The sequence below is a fragment of the Pogoniulus pusillus genome, chromosome 26 (genome assembly GCF_015220805.1).
Source record: "Pogoniulus pusillus isolate bPogPus1 chromosome 26, bPogPus1.pri, whole genome shotgun sequence".
Classification (NCBI taxonomy): domain Eukaryota; kingdom Metazoa; phylum Chordata; class Aves; order Piciformes; family Lybiidae; genus Pogoniulus; species Pogoniulus pusillus.
In genome coordinates this window covers 9,440,397-9,455,086 of record NC_087289.1, presented here as the reverse complement: position 1 = coordinate 9,455,086, position 14,690 = coordinate 9,440,397, and the positions used below count along the sequence as shown (strand labels likewise).

The window sequence follows — 14,690 nt, the reverse complement described above, 5'->3', positions numbered from 1 at the left end:
AAAGAAGGCACATAAGGGCTCAGGCTGTCCTTTCTGTCCCATTTAAGTGGCTTTTATTCTTAATAGATCATTGCTTACGGTTCAGTTGCATCCTGACTGATAATTATTTTAACTATTTTATAAAGGAATCAAAGTGAACTTGTGCCAAATCTTTCATGTAAGAGTTTGATCTTAGCCAAGCTCAACCAATCAATTAAGGCTGTATGCATCTGTCACCACTATTTATGCAATTGTTGGAAGGGCCATTGTGCTATGCATAATAGATGTAATAGTGTGAATTCAGTAATAAGTATGTGAAAAGTGAGGCTTCCCAAACCAATCTGTGCTTTCAGGAAAGACCTCCAGCAGTTTTTAGTGCTCATTTTGCAAATTAAGCTTCTTCCTTTCGCTTCTCTTTTATCATGGGTAGCCAGGTATGGCATTAGTGCTTCATCAAGCTAAAAAAAAATCACCACAAATCAGTATGTTGTAATGAACTAAACAGAATACTGCCAGTAAACAATGCTAGATTGTGCACCCTGAATTTGCTGTAATGATGTGAAAAAGAACAAAGAAAATAGGTTTTTAGCACCACAAGAAAGAAAATTATTTGCATTGCTGCTAATCTCATGCCACTCAAGTGCTTGTTGTTCACCAGAACAAATGTTTTCCTTTCAGATTAAGATTCGTTACATACAAATGTGCAGACTCTGCTGGGTTTATTTCTGTTTTGCTGATAAACTGCAGCAGATTTTCAGGTGTCAAAATTCACTTGCCCTAAGACTAGTTTCTAGAGACACATTTAGCAGGAGATATAAAGTCCTTATTAACTCTCCATGTGTAAATAGGTTGCTTGTTAGATTTACAGAGGACAAGCATGAAAGATGCAAATATCCTACTAATCTTATGCAGTGATGAGTAAACATGTAGTGCAATGTCATCTGAAAAAAGCCAGAACACAAACTAGCCAAGAGTTTCTACAGAAGACAGTGATTCTCTGTGTATAAAGTCATTGCAGATTTGAGGTTTCATTCTGAACTCTTCATTTGTGGCTTCAAGCAGAATATTTTTCTGTCTACTTTGTTGTAATGTTTGAGACTTTTTTTTTGACTGGGCTGAACCAAATGTATGAAATCATTATTGTTTTTCCTGCATTGTGTAATGCAGAGCAAAGAATGATTTGATATGATGCTGATGATCCTTAGTGTGAGAAACACAGCAACAATTCATGTTGCAGTGGCAGCAGTAGAAAATGTTCTGTGTCCTTATTATCTACCACATGCAATTTGTAAACATAATGCTCAAATGGTGTTGGGGGAGAAGGAAGGAATTGTGTACTGGTTTTAGAATTGCATACCTCAGATTTTGCCTGAGTCGATGAACTTTGTCTTATGGCACAGAAGTGATTTTCCATCTGACTTTCTACCCTCATATCTTGTATCTTTCAAAATTTGCATCTCTCTTTCTTCTATAATTGTTCCATATCTTATAAATGGAGCTGTGATTAGTAGAATTACTTGTTTCACTATCTAATCTTTCTTGGCTCTGCAGTTCCTCTTCAGCTCCCTTCTGATAGCCCCAATGTATATTTTACAGCTAAAATGTCTTACTTTTTTTCTTCCTTCATACTCTAGTGTTTTTGCAGGTTGATGGTGGTTTGTGCAAGACATGAGGAGTATCTTGAGCCCTTTTATAGAATCATAGAATCAGTCAGGGTTGGAAGGCACAACAAGGATCATCTAGTTCCAACCCCCCTGCCATGGGCAGGGACACCCTACCCTAGATCAGGAGGAGCTTTTTTCATGAGGAGCTATCTCTGTCTTTTTAAAAATACAGTTAACATTTGTCATACTGTTTAAAATTGTGAGTCGAGTCAAATTCATACATGCAAGTCACTACAGGACCTGGAACAGCAGCCTTGATACAGGGAAGACTGAATATCAAAGAGGACTGAAAGTATTTTATTCACTGTATTGCTTTTAAACATTGTGCCCATCTGTTGCATGGGGGTATAGCAGGGGTTGGAGGGAAAGAGGGAGCTTTGCTCTCTCTTGAGCAGCTACCGGAAGCCAGAAATAGTTGAGATCACTCAAATGATGCAGATAGTCAAAATGGGGTTTGAGGCACTGGTAGAAGGCACGGTCATGAATCTGCTCATTCAATGGATCAACATAATATAGTACTGGAATTAAGCTCTAGCTCTGAAAAGCACAAGGAGCTTTTCCCAGGATACCTTTTGCTACCAGTGCAGATCCCCAGAACAGACACTGTTAGAAATATGTAGGAACTGTTAAATTCACGATGGACCTGTAGGAACAATATTCTAGCAGCATGAACATTCTCTGCACTTGGTGACTTTGGGAAGGGCTCCCAGTCCCTCTGGGGGTGATTGAACAGCGCTGTGGTTACTCATTCTGTAGGCCAGATAGATAGAATTGCATGCACTGGGATGATGACTCTAGCATTTATCCATGTATGGAGCAGCACGTTTATACTAGCATATATCAGTAGCAATTACTGGTTTGGTAATGCTCCTACAAATTCCTGCTATGGTTATTATTTTTCTCATGACTGATAATCATGCTGTATTATGCCCTTTCTTAATACTGAGAAGATGCAATAAAGTGAGTATAACTCATACTCAAAACACCTGATCCATCTGAGTGGCAATTCAAATGGCTTTTCCTTTGGAATCACCAGTACATGTAATGACCATGAAGTAATGACTGTATTTGTTGTCTTGTAAATTTTCACTATTTAAAGAGCATTTGCTTCATAAATACTACTGAATTAGCCATCTGCAGAGATGTAATTATGGTTGACTTTAGAGCTTAAACAGGGTACATGAAAATCTTTTCATTACACCTGCAAAAGCAGAAAACCACTATAATCAAGGATTATGTCATGGCTGGAAACCAGCTTTCCTACTTCCCTGATATGAATGGTAAACCTGGGTCCATATAACTTCGCTTTTGTGTATGTACTTCTTATAAGTTTTCTTCAATGCTTTTAATTAGATTGATTTGTACACTTACAGAATTCTGCCTGTAGGATGCAGCAGACCCGCTATGGGTTTGAGATAGTAGATATTAGGTGTGTTGTAATTTAGCACAGCGTTGGTATTCAACAAGGCTTTATCCAGGACATACAATTCCTCATGCTTTCCACAACTGTGCATGATCTTGACTTTGCAAAGAATCTGAGAGGGTTTGTATAATGATATTTATTTGCATATTTGGCCTTATGATATATTTTAGCCCATTTCACAGCAGTTGTTCTGCTAACTGTAAAACCCTTTTCACAGAAGGCTGTTCCACGATCTCAGTGCAGAGCTATCATACCGATGCCTAGGAAGTCTTCTGATTAGCATGGAGTTTCCATTCAGTTGCCCTTGCTAGCAAATCTTTCTCAGGTGCGTGATTATGATGCTAAATAGACAAGAATATCTAGTTACAGTGAAAAATAACCTCTGTTCTCTAAAGGTTATACAAAGTTTTCAATTGTTTAATTGGTTAGATATGACATGATTTCATTTTTCTTATAGAAATGGACATTATTTTAGATCCATGAAATATGGTTCCACAGTTTTGCTCGTGACAGATAAGAACCACTCATGTATGATCAGAGGGCTGGAGCACCTCTCCTATGAGGAGAGACTGAGGGAGTTGGGGCTTTTCAATATGGAGAGGAGAAGGCTCTGAGGTGACTTCATTGTGGCCTTTCAGAATCCTAAGGGGCCTACAAGAAAATTGGGGATGGACTTTTTAGGATGTCAGGTAGTGATAGGACTAGAGGGAATGGAACAAAGCTAGAAATGGGCAGGTTCAGACTGAATGTTAGGAAGTTCTTCACCATGAGGGTGGTGAGACCCTGCAATGGGTTACCCAGGGAGGTGGTGGAAGCCCCATTCCTGGAAGTGTTTAAGGCCAGGCTGGATGAGTCTCTAGACAGCCTGATTAGTGTGAGGTGTCCCTGCCCATGGCAGGGGGGTTGCAACTAGATGATCCTCGTAGTGCCTTCCAATCTTGACTGATTCTATGATTCTATGTTTGAAATATTAGTCAAGAACATGTCTTCAATATAATACAAAAATAAGCAGAATTCATTGGAAAAACAGTTTGGGTAGAATGAGATGATCCTTGTGGTCCCTTCCAAATGTGACTGATTTTATGATTCTATATTTGAAATATTAGTCAGGAACATTTCTTCAATATAGTACAAAAATAAGCAGAATTCATTGGAAAAACAGTTTATTTGTAGTGCTCCTCCCACTAACTTCTTACTCAGGTGATAGGGCTTAGAAATTTGGTGGTGGGGTCATTAACAGGAAAATTACTCAACTGGGATGAAAAAAAGTGTTACTTTTGTGTATATGCATGCCATTGAAGGTTATAAAAAGATAATTGTAAGCATTTCTTTAAACATATTATAGAATAATTAATTCTTATTCAGAGTTAAATCTTATGATAACCTTCCAGATTTTGGCTGTGATGGTATTGGCCTCACATCTCATGCTATGGAATTAGTCAAGATGATAAAGCTAGTCAAGATCAGAACTGGAGATCAGGGTTAGTCAACATCAGAACTGGAGGTCAAGGTCAAGCCAGTTTACTGCATCAAACACTGGACAGTGCTTGCTGCTTGCGTCTGCTGACTCCTTAGGAGTCAGATGCTTTGCATGATTTCTAAATAAAACTCTCTGTGAAGCCTTCAGAACATCAGCTGTGAGCCATTTGGAAATAATTTTATTAATTCACTTCCCTCAAATTCTTCAAAATAGTAGCACATCTGCTTTGAATTTGACTATTTCAGCCTGAGACATCCTTAAAAGAAAAAAATGGTTTCCTCCAAAGTGTTGACTATAAGCATATGTGTCTTTCATTTCAAAAGCCAGCATAGCATAAATCACTCAACGAGCAACATGTCTACTTTTGTTACCAGCAGCTACATTATTTGAGATTTTACACAGCATATTTCATCCCAGTTGCTGCCAGCAAATAACATTTTAAAGTAGAGTTATATTAATTTTGCTTAATGCATCATCACTCTTATATATAGATGCAAGTCCTTGTTCTGAGAAATTACAGGGGAAATACTGAAGGATTTCCAAGGCATTGGTATGTCTCTGTGCAATATATATCATTCTTCCATCATCTGCAGATAGCATTTGGAAGCCCTATGACAAAGAAGCTGAAAGCATTTTGTGGCATCTTCAGCAATTTCCAGATAAAGTTGCTAATTAATTTCTATTAAACCCTGGAGAAAATGTTGCCTAATTAAGTAGAGGGCTGCTCTTTAGCAGTGGTTAACAATCACTTGCAATTGCTGACGGACAAATGCATCCTAATTTTTCTTTTTCTTTCCACTTTTGTTCTGTGAAGTTGTTCTGTGCTGCTGAAGATGGAGAATTGATTCTTCAGTTTTGGGCATCTCAAGACAAGAAGCATATTTAGGTGCTGGAGTGAGTGCAGAAGAGGGCAAGAGCTGGGGAAGGGCCCGGAGAATGAGTCTTATGAAGAGCAACTGAAGGAGCTGGTTAGTTTGAAAAAAAGGAGCCTGAGGGGAAAGCTCATTGCTGTCTACAGCTACCTGAAAGGACGTTGTGGAGAGGATGCTTTTGGTATCTTCTCAGAGGTAATTAATGATAGAACAAGGATTGGCCTCTAGCTGCAACTGGGTAGGTTTAGACTGGACATTAAGAAAAAAATTACAGCAAGAGTAGTCAGACATTGGAATGGGTTTCCCAGGGAGGTGGTAGAGTCACCAACCCTGGATGTGTTCAAAAGTCATTTGGATGTGATGCTTGGGAATATGATTTAGGGTGAACCTTGTAGAGTAGGGTTCTCAGTTAGACTTGGTGATCCTGAAGCTCTTTTCCAACCTGTACGTTTCTGTGATTCCATGATTCATTCTTAGTGATTTAATTTACTCCAAATTAAGAAAGAAGTAAATTTCCTAAACTCAGAACATTTTCAACAGGGCAAAAACTGGGAATGCAAAGTAGTGGTGGTGTGCAGCCCTTAAAAATAGGTATAATAGGTATTATATTGAAGCCTAACTCCACTCAAACTCACCCTTTAAACTAGTTGCACTTCTTAGCTCCATTATTCTTATTTGAGGTTGTTCCAGAACATCAGACCTTTACAATGAGCACCTTGCATTGAGCTTCTGTTTGTTAGTTATATTTTGTATTCTAGTTGAAGATGTTTTGTTCTCATAAGCCACAAAAATATTTTAAAACGACAGAAATAAATAGAATAATTATTGTTTACTTAATGAGAATGAAAAATTTAGCTGCAGGTTGCTGTAGATGCAGCATCCTTTTTGAAATCTTTTCCAAGCTATGGCAGAGCATTGCCCTGTTTTCAGAAGATCAAGATTAACATCATGAGGTATGTTTTCTATCATTCTTTTCTGCTGACAAGAATTAGTCACCTATCAAACAAAAATTAGTTTTCTTCTGTTTCAGAACAGAAGTGAGAGTGCATATTTTCTGACTATTGAGTTTTGATCATAAAAAAACCTCCAAACAACCGTACGTGGCTCAATTTCTTAACTCTTTCATGTTTTCTTTAGGTTTCTGAATGCTCCTGTGTGCAAATTGGAATCTAGCAGATGAAAGAATCTGTAATGATTACCAGGATAGGTTTAAAGGTGGGAAGGATTCATCTTGTAGGTAAGGATAGGATGGATCTTTATAAAGTCTGGTTGGGTCACCTGTTTAGATGAAGGTTGTCAGGTGATGAAGAGGGATAGCTGCTCCCTAAAGGATAGGGAGTCAAGCATGACACCATAGCCAACAGGATAGTGGCCCCTCGAGCCAGGAGGGGCTGCCCAGGTGGTGCAAGCAGGGGAGACCTGGGAGCAGCAGGTAAGGCTGGTCAGGGTCAGTGAGATGTACTAGTGCACTCAAGGCTTTGACAAAGAGCTAAGATGCACAAGTTGAAGCCTGTTTTGCAGTTATGGTCAGGCTTTAGTGATAATTCAGTAAGACATGAGTGTGTTTTGTGACAATGTACTCATTAGCTTTAAGACAGTCCCAAAGATAACTGTAGGGAAATAAGAGATCATGTATTCTGTAACCAATCCAGTCTGACTTCTTTTTTACCTTTGTTTATTTGGCAAGCATCCAAGCCAAACCAAGCTTCAGGGTGCTGCATGGAGCTGCCAAAACCAGGATTTATTTTTCGACAAGCTCTATTCCAAACTGACCTCTCAGAATGAATTCAAACCTGGAATAATTACCTCCTCATAGTCCCCTGTCCCAACATGTTTTTGTTAAATGCAAACTTGCCATAACCTCCAATTACCATAATTGACTCAATTAGAGGTGTCTTAACTTCTGTCTCTTGCACAAGATAAATTTCTATCTGACAAGGATGGAATTTATCTGATTTACCACTGCTACATAACAATGTCTTTGAAATGCCTTTCAGTTGGTTAGACATTATTTAGGTTTGAAACTGTTAGAGCAGGTCCAGAGGAGGGCCACAAACATGATCAAGAGGCTAGAACACCTTTGTGGATGAGCTGAGAGAGCTGGGGTTGTTCAGCCTAGAGAAGAGAAGACTCTAGGGAAAGCTAATATCTACCTTCCAGTACCTGAAGGGATTCTGCAGGAAGACTGAAGATGGAGTTTTCATTCGGGTTTCTAGCAATAGGATGAGGAGGAATGGTTTTAAGTTGAGGAAGAGTACGGTTAGACTGGATCTTAGAAAGAAGTTTTTTAGTACCAGGGTGGTGGAACTCTAGAATAGGATGTGCAGGGAGGTTGCAGATGCCTCCTTCCTGGGGCTGTTCAAGGCCAGATTAGATGAGATTTTGAGCAACCAAGTCAAATCGAGAATTATTGTCCCTGCCCATGGTGAGGAGGTTGGAGTCGATATCTCTAAAGTCCCTTCCAACCTAAGCCATTCTGTGATTGCCTGTAGATTACCAACTGCTGATACCATGAAAACACTCACCTTTCATGCAGATGCTCACCTTTTAACGTACATGGTTTAAGTATATCACTTTCTGTATTATATGCTGCTAGAACAATTTAGTCTTATAATTAAGAGCACTAAGCAAATACAATTGATGGCTCTTAAAAGGGATAGGATGTGTAGCAAAGTTAGGAACAATATATTACAAATAAAGGATCCTTAAATATGCCATGCTGAGGTTGTGGGGACTTGACACAGTGAAGAAGTAGAGTGGTTTCTACCGCTAAGTTGCCCTATGAGATTGGCTGCCATATTCTTATGTTCCATTCACGTTGTCACTCACGCAGCCCCACAGCTGGTTACTTCCAGTTTGATCCAGCAAGAAATGAGCCTTGTAGAAAGGTTTTTTTCCCCTTGCTGTAATAGCATGTAATGACAGTTCACCAGTACATAAATTTTGTCTTGATAAAAGTTACATAGCTAGCAGCTATCGTCTTGTGATTACAAACCTTCTGCCACAATGTTGTGAAATAAAACAGGTAAAATGAAATAGTTGCATGTGGGTGTCAAAAGAGTTCTAAAAAAAAAAGGAATAAAAAGAGAGGAAAGGAGAGGTGCTGTTGGAGATCAAAAGGCTACAGGACCCAGAGGAAGAAGGGAAACTTTCTGTATCTTCATCCTAACATTTTCTCAGATGCAGAGCATTGTAAGTAAACTAATATAAATCAACTCATGTGTTTTCCAAGGGAGAAGAATTTACAACATTTTTATGTTCCATAATAAATAAACACCCTGTGGAGCTGGAAATCCTAACATGTAAATATTATTATTATTATTATAAAGCATTTATTTATTTGCTAAGTTAATAATGTTTTGTTCTACAAACATGAGTGAAAACAAACTCCTAGATTTAAGAAAAGTGCATTCAAAGCAATGTTGTGAAGAGGAAGGGGATGCAGAGCATCCCTGTGCTGGTGTGCTTTTTTTCTCTTGGAGAGTTCAACATAAAAATAATCTAATGTGTGAGGATGCTGAAGCATCTCTAGTTACAGCACATTGCAGTGCGACTCAAATACACAGAGCCTGCCCATTGCATTTATCTGGAAACAATTCCAATCTGATCCTACAGATAAAACCTGCAATCATTTCCTGTGGGACTGCATACTTGCCATCATGGCCTAATGACTTCATAATTACATTCCAGAATCTCAAGCATAAGCTCTTTGATAGGAGACTCTTTGTAAGTACCTGAATAATTCAGCCTGTGCTGTGCATTGCCTACACTCAAAATTTTCTTGTAAGCTAAAGAATCTCTTTTCGTTACAAGAGTAACGTAGTAATGCAGGTCTGTCTTGTACTGTCCGGTTGTTCTAATGTAAGCTCCAAAATAGCTTGAAGTTGTGTTAAAGTCAATATATTTCTAGTTTAATCTGTCATTCAAGAAGTTGTCTAATCCATTTTGGCCTGGTAGGGATATGTTACTTCTGTATTTGTGATGATGTCAAAGAAGATTTAACTTTAGTGGCATTATTTTGACCAATCACGCTTACAGAATCATAGAATCATCCAGGTTGGAAGAGACCTCCAAGATCATCCAGTCCAACCTAGCACCCAGCCCTAGCCAATCAACTAGACCATGGCACTAAGTGCCTCATCCAATCTTTTCTTCAACACTTCCAGGGACAGTGATTCCACCACCTCCCTGGAAAGCCCATTCCAGTGGATAATCACTCTCACTGTTATTAACTTCCTCCTAATATCAAGCCTGTACCTCCCTCAGCTGTGTTCCCTTGTTCTGCTGCTGGTTGCCTGGGAGAAGACACTGACCCCCACCTGGCTACAATCTCCCCTCAGGTAGTTGTAGACAGCAATGAGGTCAGGTTCTTCTGCTGCACAACAAAAGCACAGCAGCTCCTCACCAACTGGTTTCAAGACTGCTAGCCACAGCTGGAGATACAGCTTACATTAAAAACTGAGCTTTCTTTCCAGAATGCATCCTCCAGTTAAGAGGCAATGACACAGGCATGTGTCTCTGAAATAACATGGGAAAATCAAGGGAGAATGCACAGTTTTTAAGTGCTTGCCAATTGGAAAATCTGCTTCTTAACCAAGAGGAAAAAGATAAATGCAGATCAGCACATGACTTAAACAAAATTACTTGATTGATGTGAAATAGATCTTTCCATGGCACAACAGCAGTATTTACTGCTTTACATGCTATGTCTCTGGGCCTGCAGAGGTCTGTTCAAAGTTGGAGAACTTCTTTTAGAATTCATCTTTATAGTTGCTTTGCTTTAAATTTGCTGATTCTTTTGTTTGGAGCCATTTCACCTCTTTTGTTGATACTCCCTGCAGTTACTGATTAGGTTTCTTATTTCAGTGTTTCACTTTTCAGGTCAGTGCCATGTGTCATTGAAACAAGCCTATTAGGATGAATGATGTGTGTTGTAATTTCATTACTGTCATCATAATGTATCATGGTTTTCAGTTTAGGAGTCTCTTTTTGTTTTGTGTGGGTCAGACTGACTGTGTGGATTGTATTTATAAGATCACAACAGTTTAAGATGAAGGTAGATATTTTAACAATGAGGCCAGAGGCTGGAATTGTTGTTTTAGAGGTGTAGGCTACAAAACTAATTTGTATTAAGGCACGTTTAAGTAATTGAATTTCACAGTGTAAATTAGAGTCTCTTGGTATCATTATGCAAGTTGTGGTCACAGTGATGTCTTGTGCCAATGAAATGGTTGGGGTTTATTTTTCAGTTCATGTGTAATCTATAATGAGAACACTTTTTAACTTGTAAAGGCTTGGAAGTAATAAATTGGACTAACTATTTTTTTTTCATTTGATGAAACTTGGACAGAGATAAGAAGTAAAATCGTATAAATTGACTCTCATGAACATACTTAAAGAGAGAAACCATTTTGTGCAACAGTGGGGGGTGGCATGGCTTGCCAAACAAAGATAAGTAATTGGAAAAGATGACATCCTGGTGAGACCTCCTAGCAGAAAATCTGAATAAAACAGGTCCCATCTAATGTCAGTTATTATTATTATTTGCATACACACACATACAAAAATAGGTTGTGTCATACTGTGCAATCAGGCACGCTGAAATCTTGTTACTATTGAAACAGTTAAGCTATTTTCTTCAATTGTGACAGCATACTGCTTGTCTCTTTCATGCATCAAACAACGTCTTGCTTCAATCAGCTTTCAGTTAATCAAACAGCTTTTTTTTATTTCTTAGATGCTGATTTGTACTGTAGTCAGGTGAGATGGGCTAGGAATACTTGCAGTGGATCACCTGCCCATGGCTTTACTGTGGAATCACCTGTGATTCCAAAAGCACAGCAGTAGAATCAAACTGTATTAACATCCTTTTATATCAAGGTAAACCATCTTTTTAACTTGTGTGCCATATTTGGAGTGCTTTTGAAGTTGGGATAGGAGAAAATCTTTTCCTATTCTCCACAAACATTTCCTCAGCAGTCCCCTAATGTTCCAGTTTTCAGGTTATCCTCTCTAGAGTCTGATTTCTAGTGATCTAAGTTAGTGTTGCTCTGTTGGTGTGTAGGTTTTTTATTAGGTGACACCCCCCCGGTAAAGGAATAGAGGGATTCTGATCAAGCATGCCAGTGTTGTAAGCATTTAAAAGCAAATTCTAGCTCAGCCAGACTCTCCCAGTCACCAGCAACTAGATAAGACTCCTAAGAGTAGAAAGTAGTATGATTGTCTCTGGCACTGCCCCTGCTGTTCAAAGGCTTTGGGGAGCTGTGAACGGGCTTCTGTCCCTCGACAACTGTGGGAACTATAGAGGAGAATTTGTCAGAAGCCTGGTTCTGCTCCCGCTGATCTCAGCAGGAGTCTTTGGATTGATTTCAGAGGGAGCAAAATCAATCTCTGCTTTGGAAACTACAGTATTTCCTAGAGTACAGCCTATCCTCAAAATCCCACCAACCAAGAATTCAGTTCTCAGCATGTACAGTTTGCATTTGCATTATCACAGAGACTTTAGTCAACCTTGAGTGTAAACTGCATCATAATCCCAAGGAACAGCATCACCAGCTCAGAACTGAGGAAACAGGCAGCTGTGCTCTGGCTCTACTGCAGTGCAAGCTGAAGAGGCTATTGCCATATGCACTTGTTACTGACTGTTGATAGAAGTTTTTGTCCCTGCTAAGCTCTTCCTGCAAGTGCTCCTAACCTGGTTTGGTCTAGGTCAGTGATGGGGCCAATATCGTTTTGGTGGCCCACAGCAATAGGACAAGGAACAATAGCTACACACTGGAACATAGAAGGTTTCACCTCAATATGAGGAGAAACTTCCTTACAATGAGAGTGATGAAGCACTGGAACAGGCTGCCCAGAGAGGTCGTGTACTCTCCTTCTCTGGAGCCTTTCAAAACCCACCTGTATGCAGTCCTGTGGGATCTACCCTAGGGGATCCTGCCTTGGCAGGGAGGTTGGACTCGACGATCTCTGGAGGTCCCTTCCAGCCTCTAAAGTTCTGTGATTCTGTGACCTACGGTGTAAACTATGTAGTAGAAGCTATCCCTGTACTGCAGTGTCAGATTCCAGCCATGTCCCCCCTCTGTTTAAAAGTAACTGTTTATTGCATTGCAGACCACTTGAAACAGCTGGATATATTGCTGTCAGAGGATTAAAAGCTTACCAGTTCCCATCCATTTGGATATATTATGTTATAGGAAAGTAAAAACATAAAGACTGAAATATTGTGTTATGAGGGTAAGAGTTTGTATCTTGGAAAAACATTGCCCCTTATTCAAAGCACCTTTTCTAGTTGGAAAACATGGCAGAAGACTGGAGATGTTCTGTGATGTCATTTATTGGGCTACTTTGTTACCACTTCCTCTTGTAGATGATTCATATAATACTAAGATACACTTTTGTGTACCTTGTTTTGTTGGTACTTGGCAGTTTCATTCCAAGTTTGGAAATGCCACTGTGCCTATTCTGTCATGCAGTTAGGTTACTAATGAATTATCTGAGCTGTCCTAATTTCTTGTTGTATGGAACAACTTCTGCCTTGTGTTCAAGAAAAGGTCCTGCACCAAATCACATGTGGCTTTCCTGTTTCACATTTCACTCACTTCTGTTTACAGTTTGAGAGGCTCCTGGGTGGAGATGTGTGATATTTACATGCTCTGCTAATTAAGATAATGATTACACCTGTTTTTAGATAACATTTATAGCCTGCTTCAAAGGGCCCTCACTGAAATCACCGACTAGCTTTGAATTCTGACCCTTCAGCACCTCACACAGATAACATTTGCAAGGGATCAGATGTTGTCTTTGCATGTGTTTTTATAAAAGCCATTAAAAAAATCCTGCAAATATTATAGGAAAGCACAGATTTTGTTTCATAAGGGTTTAGCTGTATGTTCCATTTATTTCCTTCCTCAAGTATGTGACTTTAAAGATGAGTTGCTCTTGTTCTGATGCTACAAAGGATTATTGATGAAATAAAGTCTCTGCTGAAGGCAATGAGAGTTTTACCACTGAATTCAATGCAGCTAGAATTTCACCTCTGAAGTGTGAAATAAATAACAAGTACAGATAGAGGGGAAAAAATTTTCTATGCCTAGGGTGCACAATAATCAAATATTTTTTAGAGGGGAATAAATGGAATCCAGCTGAGACACAAAATGCTTCATGGGGATGTGATAAGTCTAGTCTCATGATTTTGAAGAAAATCTTGAGTGGTCAAAGAGGGATATGAGACTGCTTTGATGGATGTGGTGGATGTTTCAATGTACATACATCTTGATCAATGGAGAGGTGCAGTTTACAAAGCTGCAATAAATCTGCAGTTGTCTTTCACTTTGCCATAGGTCAGCTTTCCTGTGCATAATGTAGATCATCTGTAAAGCATGGCTGATGCTCCTAGTGGTTTTTGATGATTTCTGATGAATTGTTTTGAGTAAAAAGTTTGCTATTCTCCATTGTTCTCTTTTAGAAATATTCTTTACAGACTAGATGAAAGGACAAGCCAGTTTTCAGTACTGCTAGAGGCACGGGAGCGCAGCAAACTACATCAGTCAAATGAGACCCTTCAAGCAGCCTTGTCAGAGGTGCTGAACAGCATCAATTCAGCTCAGGTTTACTTCAAAGCAGGACTTGATGTGTTTGAGACTACCTTAGCTGGAGAGAAATGAGAGGATTCTCTGCATTCTAAGACGTTTGTTTACAACTTGCTAAACAAAAGTTCAACTTGGACCAGAATTTCTCCAAGGATGAAACCTTTCTCAACTTTTCTTTCAGTTGGCGCTTAAAGGTACTGCAATGCGTTGTCTACATGAGTATGAAACAGTCTTTTGCACTGTTCACAGTATAGCTCAAATGTCTGTTTCTGAATGTATAAAACGTAATGAGAGGGAATAACAAGATAGAATTTTTGGAAGGATATCTACTGTATTTTTTATTGTAAAGTATATTTTTGTGACTAAGAGCTCAAGTACAGAGCGCATTCTGCAATATGCTGAAGACACGATTCTGAGACACCCCAGGTGTATACCCAGGTGAGCTTCCCATGAAATATTCTGTTAGAAAAATGTGACTGAAGTATACTCTTGAGTTTCTTGGCTTTCTCAGTGTACTCGTCTTCTTCCTTACTCCTTTCAGAGTAAGTAGTTGAAGGATGTGGCATTTCCTTGGATATCCATCATAGGAGTTAATCAGGAAGTGCACACAAAAAATTGCACCGGTGCAATCCACCATCTTTACTCCTGTGGAACAGCAAATACCTCAAAATACAGATAAAC

The 14,690-nt window shown here is 39.2% G+C and overlaps 1 protein-coding gene across 1 annotated transcript in view; it reads left to right on the top strand.

The window, feature by feature from the left end:
• NAALADL2 (N-acetylated alpha-linked acidic dipeptidase like 2) overlaps positions 1–14,485 on the top strand; it is a 343,221-nt gene extending 328,736 nt beyond the window's left edge. The window contains exon 15 of the mRNA XM_064164711.1: positions 13,886–14,485. Coding sequence (XP_064020781.1) covers positions 13,886–14,084 — 199 coding nt within the window. The 3' untranslated portion in view covers positions 14,085–14,485. The remainder of the gene's footprint in view (positions 1–13,885) is intronic.
• Positions 14,486–14,690: the final 205 nt, after the last annotated feature.